This window comes from Cyprinus carpio, chromosome B12, assembly GCF_018340385.1.
Source record: "Cyprinus carpio isolate SPL01 chromosome B12, ASM1834038v1, whole genome shotgun sequence".
NCBI classification, from domain to species: domain Eukaryota; kingdom Metazoa; phylum Chordata; class Actinopteri; order Cypriniformes; family Cyprinidae; genus Cyprinus; species Cyprinus carpio.
In genome coordinates this window covers 11,920,236-11,934,038 of record NC_056608.1, presented here as the reverse complement: position 1 = coordinate 11,934,038, position 13,803 = coordinate 11,920,236, and the positions used below count along the sequence as shown (strand labels likewise).

The 13,803-nt window shown below is 35.0% G+C and overlaps 4 protein-coding genes across 7 annotated transcripts in view; 1 reads left to right on the top strand and 3 right to left on the bottom strand.

Annotated features, from left to right (window-relative positions):
* Positions 1–97: 97 nt before the first annotated feature.
* Positions 98–5,764, bottom strand: LOC109100118 (syntaxin-4-like). Its single transcript, XM_019113620.2, has 11 exons — positions 5,482–5,764; positions 4,847–4,954; positions 4,531–4,630; positions 4,280–4,354; positions 4,123–4,193; positions 3,900–4,008; positions 3,582–3,655; positions 2,708–2,845; positions 2,439–2,549; positions 2,273–2,351; positions 98–993 (listed from the first exon to the last, which is right to left on the bottom strand). The coding sequence occupies exons 1-10, from the start codon at positions 5,509–5,511 to the stop codon at positions 2,274–2,276; spliced, it is 894 nt and encodes a 297-aa protein (XP_018969165.1). The 5' UTR covers positions 5,512–5,764; the 3' UTR covers positions 98–993; position 2,273.
* The window catches only part of LOC109100117, a 12,180-nt gene continuing 3,225 nt past the window's right edge, over positions 4,849–13,803 (top strand). Inside the window, exons 1-4 of one of the 4 annotated variants that reach the window (XM_042735397.1) lie at positions 4,849–4,976; positions 10,509–10,660; positions 13,072–13,126; positions 13,394–13,480. In XM_042735397.1, coding sequence (XP_042591331.1) covers positions 13,103–13,126; positions 13,394–13,480 — 111 coding nt within the window. In that variant the 5' untranslated portion in view covers positions 4,849–4,976; positions 10,509–10,660; positions 13,072–13,102. Of the gene's footprint in view, positions 4,977–10,508; positions 10,661–11,228; positions 11,617–12,527; positions 12,959–13,071; positions 13,127–13,393; positions 13,481–13,803 lie in introns of those variants that run through there. The other 3 variants (XM_042735395.1, XM_042735396.1, XM_042735394.1) reach the window with 3 other exon arrangements.
* On the bottom strand, positions 5,964–10,526 carry LOC109099910 (tubby protein homolog). Its single transcript, XM_042735398.1, has 13 exons — positions 10,443–10,526; positions 10,327–10,370; positions 9,929–10,085; positions 9,585–9,824; positions 9,378–9,497; positions 9,095–9,232; positions 8,811–8,995; positions 7,889–8,047; positions 7,682–7,794; positions 7,494–7,608; positions 7,240–7,338; positions 6,527–6,698; positions 5,964–6,416 (listed from the first exon to the last, which is right to left on the bottom strand). The coding sequence occupies exons 2-13, from the start codon at positions 10,366–10,368 to the stop codon at positions 6,283–6,285; spliced, it is 1,674 nt and encodes a 557-aa protein (XP_042591332.1). The 5' UTR covers positions 10,369–10,370; positions 10,443–10,526; the 3' UTR covers positions 5,964–6,282.
* The window catches only part of LOC109100119 (arylsulfatase G-like), a 17,862-nt gene continuing 14,501 nt past the window's right edge, over positions 10,443–13,803 (bottom strand). The window contains exon 13 of the mRNA XM_042735400.1: positions 10,443–10,527. The gene's annotated coding sequence lies outside the window, so the exon portion shown is untranslated. The remainder of the gene's footprint in view (positions 10,528–13,803) is intronic.

Genomic DNA, 13,803 nt, shown 5'->3' with positions numbered 1-13,803 from the left:
ATGATCCAATCAGATGTATCTGAACAGTAAAAAGGGAATTCAAATATCAAATTGATTAAAAAATAGCATAAGACAAGAAAACCATTACAAAACAATCAAATATATAATACGTACTTTATTTAAAAATGACAATTTTACATCAGAATGAATTAAATGTGTGGCTGTACGTTTACAGGCTGCAAACTGAAACCAAATAAACTGCATTCTTGGTGATCTCAGTATTTATAGTGACACACACTGGGCACTCCATATGTTACTGCTCAAGAAAAGGCACCAAGGTTGAGGCACTAAACAAGTAACTGTACATAATCAGTTCTTAAAGACAGAGCACATGAGTTAAAATATACATATGCGACATGTCATTATGAGACCAAAAGAAGTAGTATTTTGAAAGGTAGCTACTATAATGCAAAGCAGAGTATAAAATTAGTTGTTACATATATATATATACAGATGACCTTGAATGCTATTTTAGTGAATTTCAAGTTTGAAATGACATTACAAAAAGATAAATCACAACATATAACACAAAATACATCTTATAAACATATTAGGGCAAAGACAAATAGCCCATCACTCAGAGTTCTTGAGCTTGTCTCCGAATGGAAGCGGTATATATTAGGAATCTCATTAGCATTTTTTCTTCATCTACCCTACATGACCATGCTTTAGTGTTGGTGTTGCAAATTAAGTCCACCATCTTGGAAATGCAGTCAGTAAAGCAATCACTTAATTCAAACCGTTGTTACCATGTAACTTTTTAAATGTCCAAGTGGTGCAGCAGACACATTTTAAGGAAATTGTAGGACAAAGCAGCTAAAACAACAAATCAACAATGTAAAATTTAAACAAATGTAGCTACCAAAACAGTTGGGATACCAATACTGATCATGTTTATACATGGCCATGTTGTTAGAGGGACTTTAAGAAGACAGTTTAGGTAGACAAAACCCAGTGCTCGACGGGTAAAAAGAAGTCTAATAAAGGAAAACACTGTAAAGAAAATGGACACATGATTTAAATATCGAATAAATATGAATACAAATGACAGAACTGTAACACATTTGGGCACAAAGGGATAGTTCACCCAAAAAATTTACTCATTTACGTTTACTCACCCTCAGGTCGTTAGGTGTCGTTTTTTTCTTCAGGAGAAAAGTAAAGAGGATTTTTAGCTGAAACTGTGATCCTTGATGATTCATAAAAGGCAAATCAGTTGCTGCCTGTCATTGCAAATTCAAAAAAGGCATATCAAGGAACACAAAATTAATACCAGTGGCTCCTGACTATATTGTGAGGTCTTATGAAGTGAAATGATCAGTCTGTGCATGAAACTAAAGTTTTTTGGTTTTTTTTTTAAACAACATTATTACCTGTAATCCATAGCCTCAGTTAAATGGTCCTGAGTGATGTCCGGTTTGCAAACTATCATTCTTTTGAACCAGTTGAACTGAACGGTCAGTTGAGCAGCACAGATCTACAAGTTACTCAATCAAAACTCACTTTTGGACGTGACTGACAGTCACTCTGACTTGAAATCATCCAATATATAGGTGTATATGATTCTATGATGTTTTTTGCCAACTCATTCAGCGATCCAGTCCTCTAACAATCACTAAAATGTGAAAACGGTCCTGACTCGGACCGAAGACCAATGAGCCGGTGATGTGTGCATGAACCAAGCACTTGTATGAAGGGGCGAAATGAAATTATATAGCTGATGAACAAGTTTGGTCACTGCATATGCATTAGACATGTAAAACATCCACATTTCACATTATTATTGGGTGCTTTAATAATACGATTGCATATATGTTACATCCTTGTGTGATTATGTAAAAAAACTAGTGAATTGAACCAGTTAATTGAAACTGTCCGAAAAAAAAAAAAAACTATTTGTGGAAAAGAAGTGATTTCCCTGTAGCCTGAGGCTATTGGTTACAGGTAATGTTGTAAATAATGTTTAGTTTCTTGTACAGACTGATTGTTTCGCTTCATAAGACCTCAGTATATGGTCAGGAGCCACAGGTGTTAATTTGGTGCACCTTGATATGATTTTTTTTAATCTCAAAGATGGGCATTCACTGAGTTGCATGTTATGCATCACCAAGAACCATGGTTTCAGCTAAAAATCTGTTCTACTGAAGAAAAGAAAATCACCTGCATCTTAGATGGCCTTGGTGTGAGGAAATGTTAAATTTTTGGGTGAGCTATACCTTTAAATAGCTTGCATAAAGTTAACATTCAAATTCATAAAATTGATGGAACCTACCTCAACCAAAGGTGATAGCCAGGATAATGATTATTATTATAAGTAAAATAGCAAAGCATATGGCAATCCATATTTTTTTCTGTGAAGAAGAAATGTGATAATTCAACACTGGTCAATAATGTAATGATATTATGTCAACAAATAAATAATAATATTAGTTACTCACCTTGCGCACTTTTTTTGAAGTTTCTACAGCAGCAGCTGTCTCGGCAACAGCTTTCTCCACATAGTTATGGGAACTCTTTATGTTCTCCTCAATCCGGTCCACCATTTCACCCTGAAAAAAAATAATATATTTAATGTAGAATACGGATTTAAATTAAAATATGGACAAACATAACATTAAATTAAACAATGTTTTTTAAATGATAAAACATAATGGTTTTTAATTTACATGACATCTGAGGAATGAACTAACCAGTGTGTTCATCTCACCTGTGCTTCCACCTCCATTGCAAGGTACTGAAACATATCATGTAGCTCTTTAATACTTTTCTCTAGCTTGATGATCTCATCATGCCGTGACTCAATCTCGTTCAGAGCCTGTCTGGTAGCTTTAGCATCATTCAAAATCTACAAGAAAAAAAAAGATTTTTACATTTTAAAGTATATATTGATTCTTATTATAGAGCAGTGAGTGATTTCTCTCTGTTTTGTTGTTTTATTAACATTCAAGGGATAGATTACCCAAAAATGAAAATTCTGTCATTATTTACTCACTCTCAACATGAATGAGTTTTTTTCTTCTGTTGAACATGAAAATTATTTTGAAGAATGTGGTTGACCAAACAGTTGCTGGCCCCAGTGACTTGTATAATATTTTTCCTACTATTAAATTTAATGGGGACCAGCAACTGTTTGGTTACCCACATCCTTCAATATATCTTCATTTTTGTTCAGCACAAGAAAGAAATTAATACAGGTTTGGGACAACATGAGAGTGAGTAAATAATTACATAATTTTAATTTTTGGGTGAACTATGCCTTTAATGACAAGCATCAGCATGTTTAGTACTATCAGTCTGCTGTCACTTTAAGACCTGCACGCATCCACTTTTCTCTCAACTATTTAGTTCAGACATAACCAACTTATATGTAAACCTTGTGTGTTTTTGACAATATTAGCGCAATCAGACACGAAAGAAAACTTAATCCAGTGATCAGGCACTGTTTGACAGACTTTTTTTTAGTGTGCATGCACTTCAGGTAATTCTTCTTCAGGTAATTGTAGAAGAAAAAAGCACTGAATATCAATTGACTTACACCTGTGCATTCAAATCAATGCATGCACACAAAACAACACACTCACGTTTTGCGTGAAAACATCAGTTTGTCCACTCTCAAGCATGGATTCTAGCTCTTCATCTGTCACATTGTTACCAGCTGTGAAGGAAACCACATTCACATTAGTTTTATTTATCTTGTAGAAATAATGCAAAAGAAAGCGATGTTGCACTGGCTAATACTGCAGTAGTCTTGGACTTGTACTGACGCCTCGCACTGTGGATCATACAAATGGAAACTCTAAAATGAGGGGGAGAAATTATATGGCGCACATTTAAAAAGGCTATTATGAGAGACCTGTGTGATAATGCTAGTATTAACAATAGACAGAAAAGGCACATACTGATTTTGAGTTGTCTTTGTATCCTCTCCACATTTCTGTCTCTGTATTGGGCTTGAATTGTATTACAGTGACCCATCACTTCCAGAAATTCACGGGACAAGACACCATGTTTAAAGGATGTTGAGGGAAAAAAGGGAGGAGCAGATTACTCTGAGCCAAAACAACAGTGTTCATGTATTATATTTACAAATATTTATAATATACGTATTAAAAAGCAACCGACCTGGGTTCTCCGCATTCTAACGTTTATTGGAATATATTTGTCTTCACCTTCAGCTTTCTTAGGTTCGATGCCTGTGACAAATTCAAATTTTTCACATCCAGTAGGTCCAGCAGAAAACGTTCAATAATAACCACCTATGTTTATTAATCATTCTCACTTTTTAACTTCCTTTGGATCTGGCTGGCCATGACTTTGATGTCTTCTCTGAGGGACTGCAGTTCCTTTTTCATACCTATATTGGCAAGGAGATTTTTTTTTTATATATATATTTATTGATTTAAACATTTTGTTGGATCATAAATCATAAACGGAAAAAAAAAAATAATAATCTCTATGAAGAACCATTTTTTTATTTCATAGGAATGTGTTGGAATTTAAAAACACCCAAAGCTAAGCTGAGCAACTCACTTTCCTCTGGAAGTGCGACTCCTAACACCGTTTTCTGTTTGTTCTCCAATTCAGACATCTTCTTTTTAATTGTTTCAAGTCCCTCTCGAATCTCCTGAACCTATATAGAAAAAAAAGTAGGGTATTATGAAGGTAATTAAGTTTGATTCAGCAAACATTGCAATCCTAACCCACACAATTTAAGTAACAAAAATGTAATTCACGGTGAACAATTGATGCCCCCAAGCTCACAAGTATTTGTGAGTTTGGAGGCAGTGACTCATTTCTGGAGCTGTTTACACAACAACCCCACAGTGCCCTAATAATGTATGTAAACCTTTTTAAAGAAAGCCTCATTTTCTTTCTCTTCGTTAGCCGAGCTCCCAGATCCGGGCTTTATCATGAGAGCGGTGGTTTCTTCATCTTCATCTGAGGCATCAGCAGTCTAGTGAGAAGAGAAGAATAAGGTATACATTAAGAATTTGTTAAACGTATGAAATATTTATTTATAAACTGCTTAACTCGCGTTACAAATGAGGAAAAAAGTGTCAGACAAAGTTAAGAGCACATATCCAACGGTTCATTTACAGTGCTAAATATGGCTGAAATGAGTTCCATTTCAACAGGCATTTAGAAATATTTAGGTGAAAAAAAAATCACTGAATCAAGTGCAAACATTCTTGGCCTCTGGTTTGTTTGTAGACTAAATAGAGTTACACCCCACCTACACTGCAATACTATAGCGGTGGTGGTGTTAGCTTCCAATTTGTGGGATTTGACTGATGATTTTATTTTAATAATCTCTATAAAGATACATAAATAGTCACATAGCAGCAGACTGCGAGCCGTGAGAATATATGTGAAAGTATTAATAAACCGCGGTTGCAGCTGTGGGTAGCGTACAGTATCCGCTGGTTAGCTCGTTAGCACGCTAGCCGGTTTCCTGAGTGCACTGCCCTACTTTGTACTCACATTGCCTAATTCTTTGGTCCGGTCCCGCATTCTCGATGTATCTTATATCCAACTCAGATGAAAAGTTCTTGTCTTAAGAGGCGTAGCTCATCTGTCTGTAAACTCAAATTTTCAAAACCGAAAAGAGGGAGTTTCCATTCAAAGTCACATTTCACGCCAGCCAACTTCCACAAATAACTTTCAGAGCTGATTGTTGACGGGCGCTTGTGAGGTGCCTAAATGACGATATTAAAATAATACGGATGAACTTCAATTATGCATGGAGTTCAAAATGGGGCGATGTAGATGTATACGAATTTGTCGCTTTCTTCTTCTGTTTTAGTTTGCAGAGGTATGAAAAAACGACCAAGGCTTTTACTGCCCCCCGTTGGAAAGCTATATAGACCTACTGTTTATTATTTCACTTTGCAAAAGCGCAATGAAGGTCTGTACAGTAAGTTGGGGAATGTAACTTTATGAGGAGTAACTATAGCCTTATATAAATTCAACAGGTTTTTATTTAACAATGTCAGACTTTCTTTTTTCATGTAAACAAAGGAAATTAAAGTATCTAACAAAATTATTTTTTAAACAGTCTTGGAGAACAGCCAATTGAACAATTAAAGAGAGAATAAATACAAGAGAAATTCATACATGTCTAATTGTAGATTCATAATTAGTAAAACAGATCTGTGGATAATATTGTGGATAATAGCAAAATTCTAAAGTTCATTAAAATTACTGCAAGAACATTCAAATCTCAAATTAACGCCAAGTTTTCCTTTTTGAACGAATAAAAAAAAAAATGCAGATGAATGAGGCTCATTCACAAGCCAGTTTGCCATCGAAGGAAGACAGAGTGATGGCGAATGCCTGTAGAGCACACATGGGAAAGCTGTAATCCATGGAGAACACATCTTCTGCTACCCGCCCAAACTGCATCGCAATGTAGTCCACTGGAGAGAGATATTCATTGATATTAGATTTAGAATTAGAATTAGGAATTGTAATATTTTTATATATTATATAATATAGCAACTACAAATGAGTAAAAAGAACAACTCACCATTATCTGGATGGACAATTTGAAAGTTTTTCACAGATGCCTGAGTTACTCTGCCATGAAAATTCAGCACATATGACTGAGTTTGCTCATTCCAGCTGGGTGATTTATTTACAAGGGTGACAAGATTCTCTTTGTTTCCGTTCTCATATCGGGTGAACAGAGCCTCCAGCTCCTGGGACATGCAAAAGAGATGTCATTTTCATTATATAGAAATATATATAAAACAGCTGATTTAATCAGTGAACCAAACACATAATTAGATTTTATCTACATGAAGCGTAACACAAATTTCCAAGACATAAAAAACACCACCATTCAAAGGTTTGGAGTCTACATTTATACAGAAAAAGCGCATTAAACTGGTCAAATGTTACATTAAAAGAATACAAAAGAATTCTATTTCAAATAAATGCTGTTCTTTTGATCATTATATTCATCCAAAACTTCTTAAAAAAAAACTGTATTTCAGTTTCCCATAAAATATTAAGCAGCACAACACTGATAATAAAAAATTCTCAATATTACAATTTTCACTTTATTTCTGATCAAATAAATGCAGCCTTGGTGAGCATAAGAGACTTCTTTCAAAAACATAAAAAAAAAATGTTTTTGGACCTCAAACTTTTGAATGGCAATATATATCCAAAGGAAGTAACGTAATATTGCATCTTATTATAAATAAAAAAAAAAGTGATCAACTACATAATACTCACATTTTTTGGTCGAATAACAACTCTCTCATCGTTCTCATGCATACCAGGAATAATTACTGTCATTTTTCTAGGTCCTTTGAAACCCAAAACATTTTTCTCCTGTGTGACAGTAAAGAACAAAGTAAGATTTATATATATATATATATATATACTGTTATATCTTTATATATATATATATATATATATATATATATATATATATATATATATATACTGACATCTAAAGAAAAAACAGTACAAAGTTAGCATCTTACATAACATATTGCTGCTAGCTCTTGTCGCAGCGTATCTGTTTCTTTAATGAATGGTTTCCTTTCTGGATTCTCTCCATTATCATACACAGTGAATTTAGTCCCCAAGACATTTGATCTGAGGAGACAGATTTTTAGCATGGGCAGAATTGCAAACAATATTTGTAATAAGGCACTGTAATGGTACTGACCTTAGTTTGCCTATGTAGCTCTCAGTATCTCTGGATAAATCGGTAGGATCGATTGATATCAAATAATTCGAGGTTTTGCACTTCTTTCTTTTTCTGCCAGCCATTAGAAAGACCTGCCCATTCGAAACATTGGACAAGAGAACAATGATATGTTAAGGAATGAAAAAATTATTTCTCATGTTTTTATTTATTCGCACTTCTGCTAACCCTTTTCCCATCCTCCTTTTCCATATGGAGGTAATATGTGGGAAAGATGCCCTTCTCCACTCCCCTCCTGTCTCTGGTGATCCTGCACTGAATAGTCACATCTCTTGGAGCAGGACGCATGGCAAACTGTTCCAGATCCTCCAAAGACATCGGAGAGGACTGGACAAGAAAGAAAAAAGATCAGGGTTATTGTATTAACTTCAACTAAACCTAAAACCATTAAAAAATGTAATTTTCTTTGCTTGAAATATTAAAGTGAAATACAAAAAAAAAAAAAAAATTTAGTTTAAGTTGAAGTACTAAAATAACTAAAAAAAAAAACTAAACCAGAACAAACTAAAAAAAAAAAGACATGTTAAAAGGTGCTGTATGTAGGATTGACACCGAGTGCTTGAACTAGGTATTGCAGTCCAAATTCAAAACATTGGAGACGTTTTTTTTCACCCAGTCCTTCCTCCTCAGACTTGACGCAGATGCAGGTTGCCTGATTGACGACACAAACAGGAACGAACACACTTGACGATGAATGAAATTAAATACGCTGAGTTTTCCACCAACTGGCAACCCGGCGTGCCGAAATACAATTGGGTAAATTGGCAGTGAGCGGGTTTCAGAAACCAAAACAGAGATGACATTCCGGCCCAGAACGCACATTTTCAAAGGAGAATAACTGACTGCAGCATTGTTTTTCAGATAAACATGTATGTTAACTTAGCATGTTTCTTAAATATTTGCAAACATTTTATGGTATTTTTATGCTTTAGTAGAGTCAAACACTTACATACAGCACCATTAACTCATAAAAAGGACAAAACAAAATAACTTATTAGCTTTAAAATTAAAATAGAAAATTAAAATGTATAAATTATACACACACACAGTGTATATAACACTAAACAAATAAATTTAGACTACATCTTACTTTTCCCATGTCTAAAGAATCACTATCAGAGACCGGCTCCTTATAGTTGGAGTTTAAAGAAGCAATACTGTCATCATTTTTCGCTTCTTTTTTAGACTTCTTTGGTGTTTTTTTAGCTTCCCTCTTTTTGTTCTCCTCCTCTTCATCCTCTTTTTCTTCCTCACTGTCACTGAGATGACATCTCACTACAACGACAGAAAACTAATATTAACAACCAATCCAGATCAAAAGAAACCATCATGAAACAAAAAGGTAAATATGAAGACATGTATCAGATTTTATACTTGGTTTGGGATGTTGTTTTTTCTTTGGTGTTGGAGGGACAGGGCTCTCTGTCCAGTCTTTTCTTTCATCCTTGCTCTCTGATTCAGGTTTTTTCTCTTCATTAATGTTGATTTCCACAACCGAATCAGTCTGAATTGCTGGAAAATACCCCGAGTTGGAATGTTAACAATGCCAATGTCAGGTTATTTCCTATTTATGGATGAAGCACTGGGCTGTGTGACAGGAAACGGCCTTTAACTTGTATCATGCCTAACAATGGACACACATCTCCGGTACACTTACAAGACTGTTCCTCTGTCTTCCCTTTCTCCTTGGATTCGTTTGTCTTATCCTTCTTTTTCACAGTTTTTTTCTCTTTCCCCTCATGTTCCTCCGCTTCTAATGCAGGTTTGGCTTCAAGTACTAGAATGTGCAATTCAACCAAATGTAAAGGCATATCACGCAAAGGCAGATACAAAAGTTATAATTGAAAATAGAAAAAACTCTTACATTTTGTTAGCCCTTTTTTAACACCCTTCTTCTTAGTTTTCTTTCCATCTCCCTGGCCTTCTGTGTCTAAAGTGCATTTAGCGCTGTGCTGTGGGCTGATCTCTAGATCGATTTTCTTAGTGATGACTGGAACAGATTGAGCCGCATCTTCAGAAGCCTCTTCTGTCCTGGATGAAATAGTCAGCTCTCCTAAACAAATCTCTTCCACTGTGTTTTCGTAAATCTGCTCAGGCTGTGTGTCTGACAATAAATAGGCAGGGTGTTATTTTCTGTAAAACTAATCACTAATAAACAACATCACGTGTTATTTAACAATACAACAAAAAAAGTAAGTGATTACAAACCACTGAGGGAAATGTTGCTCTGAGATTGGCTTATTAATAAAGCTGTATCGTCAGAGTCAGCTTTCTGTTTATGTGTCTTGGGACGAATGTCACAGTTCGCTGTGATCATCCGGGCATCTGTCCTTCTTCTTTGTTGTTTCTTGATCAAAAGCGAACGCTGTGAGAATTGACATGATATGAAGTGCTGTTAAACATCAAATATATATAACTACCCAGTAATGCCATTAGTATAGATACAGGTCCTCAAAACCTAATGAAGCAGAGAATCTAGAGCTATGCTTTTAAGCATGATGTTAAGCATGACTATAATGTCAAAGGTAAAATAATATTGAAAGAAAACCCTGATGATAAAATATGCAGGTGTCTAATCCAAAGACATTCATTTCTGAGATACTTACCTGATTGTCCAGCTTCTGTTGTCGGACCTCTGCGTCCTCCATTTCTTGTGTTGGAAAAGAACAAATATCAACATTTTGATAAAGAATCCACTATGTTTTTGTTGTCTTAAACTCACCAGGCAGAATGCACGCTCAAATCAGCTATCAAAGCGATGTCTCATTGTCCCTGTCTGTCTCTGCAGCTCCATATGACATCCCCACCTGCATGCAACAGAAGCTAAAGAAGATTACAGCGGATAAAGTTCTTACACTCAACGCTCCAATGAGACGCCATGTAGAACAGATCCTTCATCATTACTGAAAACAGCACCAGTGTCACTACATTAAGATATTGGTAGTATAATACCTGAAACTAATATATATTTCTGTAAATTCCAGTAAAAATAAGCATTTTATGTAAGTCTTTTATGCAAGACTAACCATTGTTTATTAAGGCGCTGGTCCATTTTGAGATTTTTCTTCCTTAACTTGTCTATTTTCAGACTTGTGGGAAGAAAACATCCTAAATACACTATTGTGTCTGTCAATTTCAATTACAATACATAGGCTATTTTTAAAAGTTGTTTCCTCTAAATGAGTTTTTTCTCATGCACTGACTAGTTAATGTATCAATTGCCTGATTTATGTAACATTTCACACCTAAAAAATTATTTTATTTATTTAATCATTTAAATGAATGGAGTTATATAAAGACATATACAAAATTCCCTCTTTAAAACCTTTAATTCTAATATGATAATAAAATGAAACAAGGATTTTGAACCTTTATTAGCCTTTCAGGCCAGTTGCAAAATAGTTTTACAAGTATGTTATCTATTAGTTAAAATGTTTATTATATTCACCTGTGGTATTTTGCCGTGGTGGGAAAAGATAAGCAATACATACTGGCTGTGTATCAAAACCTAGTGACCCCACTTGCTAGTATGAGCATCATAAGCATAACTCATAAGCAGATTAACTTCCCGTGCCCTAGATGGCAGTATCTCACCCATAGATCTCACCTCAGCTTGTTTATATATATTCACAGCTGAAGAAAAACGAAACTGATCACGTTACTCGCATACTCGCAGTAATGTTTTGACGTGTTTTTTTTATACTTCTAATCTGTTTTATCTGTATGTGTAATACAGTCTAAGTGACATTTAAGAAAAATCACAATTCATAACGGACGGATGGGATGAAGGTACGAAATTAACTTTTTTATTTTTTGACATTCGTATCTATGAGCACATTAACTTGCGCTAACGCTACCTGAAAACTAACCTCACCTGGAAATAGAGCACTATTACTGTAAGTATCATACCAATACATGTATCTTTTAGTTATTTTCTTGAGTAAAAAGAGCTGTGACAGATAGCAGACAAGTTAACGAATTAAAAGCCACTAACGTTACACTAATGCCAAAGAAACCCTCTACACAGGATTGCTAAAAGTATGTCCAGTATGTATGTGTTTACTCTAATCACGGGTAAATCACATTATTAATCACAGAACTGACAAATATTCATGATTAATCTATACGAGGAGGCTGCGGGCAGAACCTTTTTCGGAGCAGGCAGATCTAGGGCCCAGACGGGTTCACGCCCCTACGCTCGAGACTTCATTAATAACCGTCCCGTCCATAGACACTGACTCATTGAGAGGTTTGTTGTTGTTTGTGTGGATTTAAATATAAACATTACATTAAGATATCAGATGATCTGCACTAACGGATTAAAAAGTATTCACTTTTGGTCTACATACATAGCCACAGGAGACAACTGAATTAGTGTTTTTGAAAAAAAAAAATATAATAATACATTAATATTACACAAATTTTGGTCAAATGGAGAATGTTATGATACAGGATCTACTGTAGTTATATTCTACCTGTATGTAGATCTAACTAATTATATTCACTGTAGGTTTTCATATATACAGGTGATGGAGTGATATAATATCTATAATAACCACAAAAAACATTCTTTTTAGAGCAATGGTCTCACCTTAAGGATAAACTACTTGACATTAAAAACAATCTGAATCTGATATTCTTTTGGCCACTACCTTGCCTTTCAAAAGAAAGAAAACAATGACAAGGCATGATTATTCGTGTCTTTTAATTTGCTGACCCCCCCCCCATACGACAACTCTAGTTATTGACAATAAACAGACAGATTCTTAATTAAAATGTTTTAATTTCAGTTCAATTTTTTGAATGTTGGTTATCAAGAACAGAAATGTGTGTATTGCCATTTGGGAATTTTACTGAGGTGATTATGAAAACAATGACAAGGCATGATTATTCGTGTCGCTTCTGTTCTGATGGCTCATAGTACAGCTGGACCTACTGGACGCCTCAGGAACAACAGGGGCGTAGAATTGCCTGCTCAAGGTCTGCAGCCTCCCCCTACTCTGATTAATGGCCGTTTAGAGGAGGAGGAGGAGGAGGGGCAGGTTATTCATCACAGGGGTTAAAAGAGCAAGTCAGGAGATATTTTTCCCCTAGATACTCAAATCAACAATTAGTGATGTTTTGGAGAGTAGACAGTACCAGGTCTGGGGAATCTGTTGATTTCTCCCTTTATGGATTTGTGAAAACATTTGCTTTCCTTAAGTTATGGCAAAACAGAGATAGAAAAGACAAAATCATGTAAGTAAAAAAAAAAAAAAAAAAAAAAAAACTTAGCAAAACATGCATGATGAGGGATGTTTTTGTTGTGGTTGATGACTCATTGTCATTGATGACTCACTGTTTTTCCACAGATGCCCATTGTGTCGTGTTACCTCTGGTAGGATGATCAAAAGTCAAGAGCCAGATGTAAGATCTCTTTCTTATTCTTTCCAGTTTGTCTGTGTGATGTGCAATAACAGATCTGAATACTGCACTTAAGCAGTGAGATCTTATGGGTTTAAGTCAGTCAGATATTGAGACACAGCAGATTACAAAACAGCTGATTTGACACTAAAGGTTTTGCTGTTGATAACAACAGGCCGCAGGATTGTCCTTTTGAAGGTATTATATGTCATAAATGTTTGATATTTGTATATTTTGGTCTTGAAAATGTTTCTTTAATTTTTTTTAAAAGAGTTCATTGCTGTGAGGGTTCAGGATCCTCGCATTCAAAACGAAGGATCGTGGAACTCATACGTGGACTTCAAAATTTTCCTTCATGTGAGTATTTTTGTTAGTATTATTAGATTGTAATCAAATAATGTGACCCTTTCCAACTACCAAAGTCTTTTTTTAATACTTCTGTAGACAGACCCCCCCCCATATTTAAATAATTGTACAGTTTTGGTGTTAATTAAATCACAGCCATGATCTTCTATCATTATTGCTTCATGGTGGTTTCCTTGCTAGATGTTTTTTTTTTTTTTTAGTTCATTGCATTTCAATGAACATAATCTATATGTATAATGATATTTAAAGGGCAGGACGGGCTGTGTCTGATATATTGTACATAATGCAATTTAATGCACAGCAAATAAAATGAA

Excerpts from the sequence above, each read along its gene's own strand:
- LOC109100118 (XM_019113620.2), bottom strand. The coding sequence starts at position 5,511 with ATGCGGGACCGGACCAAAGAATTAGGCAAT. Across the intron at positions 4,355-4,530 it reads AGTCGCACTTCCAGAGGAAA|GTATGAAAAAGGAACTGCAG; the intron begins GTGAGTTGCTCA and ends TTGCCAATATAG. Across the intron at positions 4,194-4,279 it reads GATCCAAAGGAAGTTAAAAA|GCATCGAACCTAAGAAAGCT; the intron begins GTGAGAATGATT and ends AATTTGTCACAG.
- LOC109099910 (XM_042735398.1), bottom strand. The coding sequence starts at position 10,368 with ATGGAGGACGCAGAGGTCCGACAACAGAAGCTGGACAATCAG. Across the intron at positions 9,233-9,377 it reads GAAGACAGAGGAACAGTCTT|CAATTCAGACTGATTCGGTT; the intron begins GTAAGTGTACCG and ends GGTATTTTCCAG. Across the intron at positions 7,609-7,681 it reads AGCTACATAGGCAAACTAAG|ATCAAATGTCTTGGGGACTA; the intron begins GTCAGTACCATT and ends CTGTCTCCTCAG.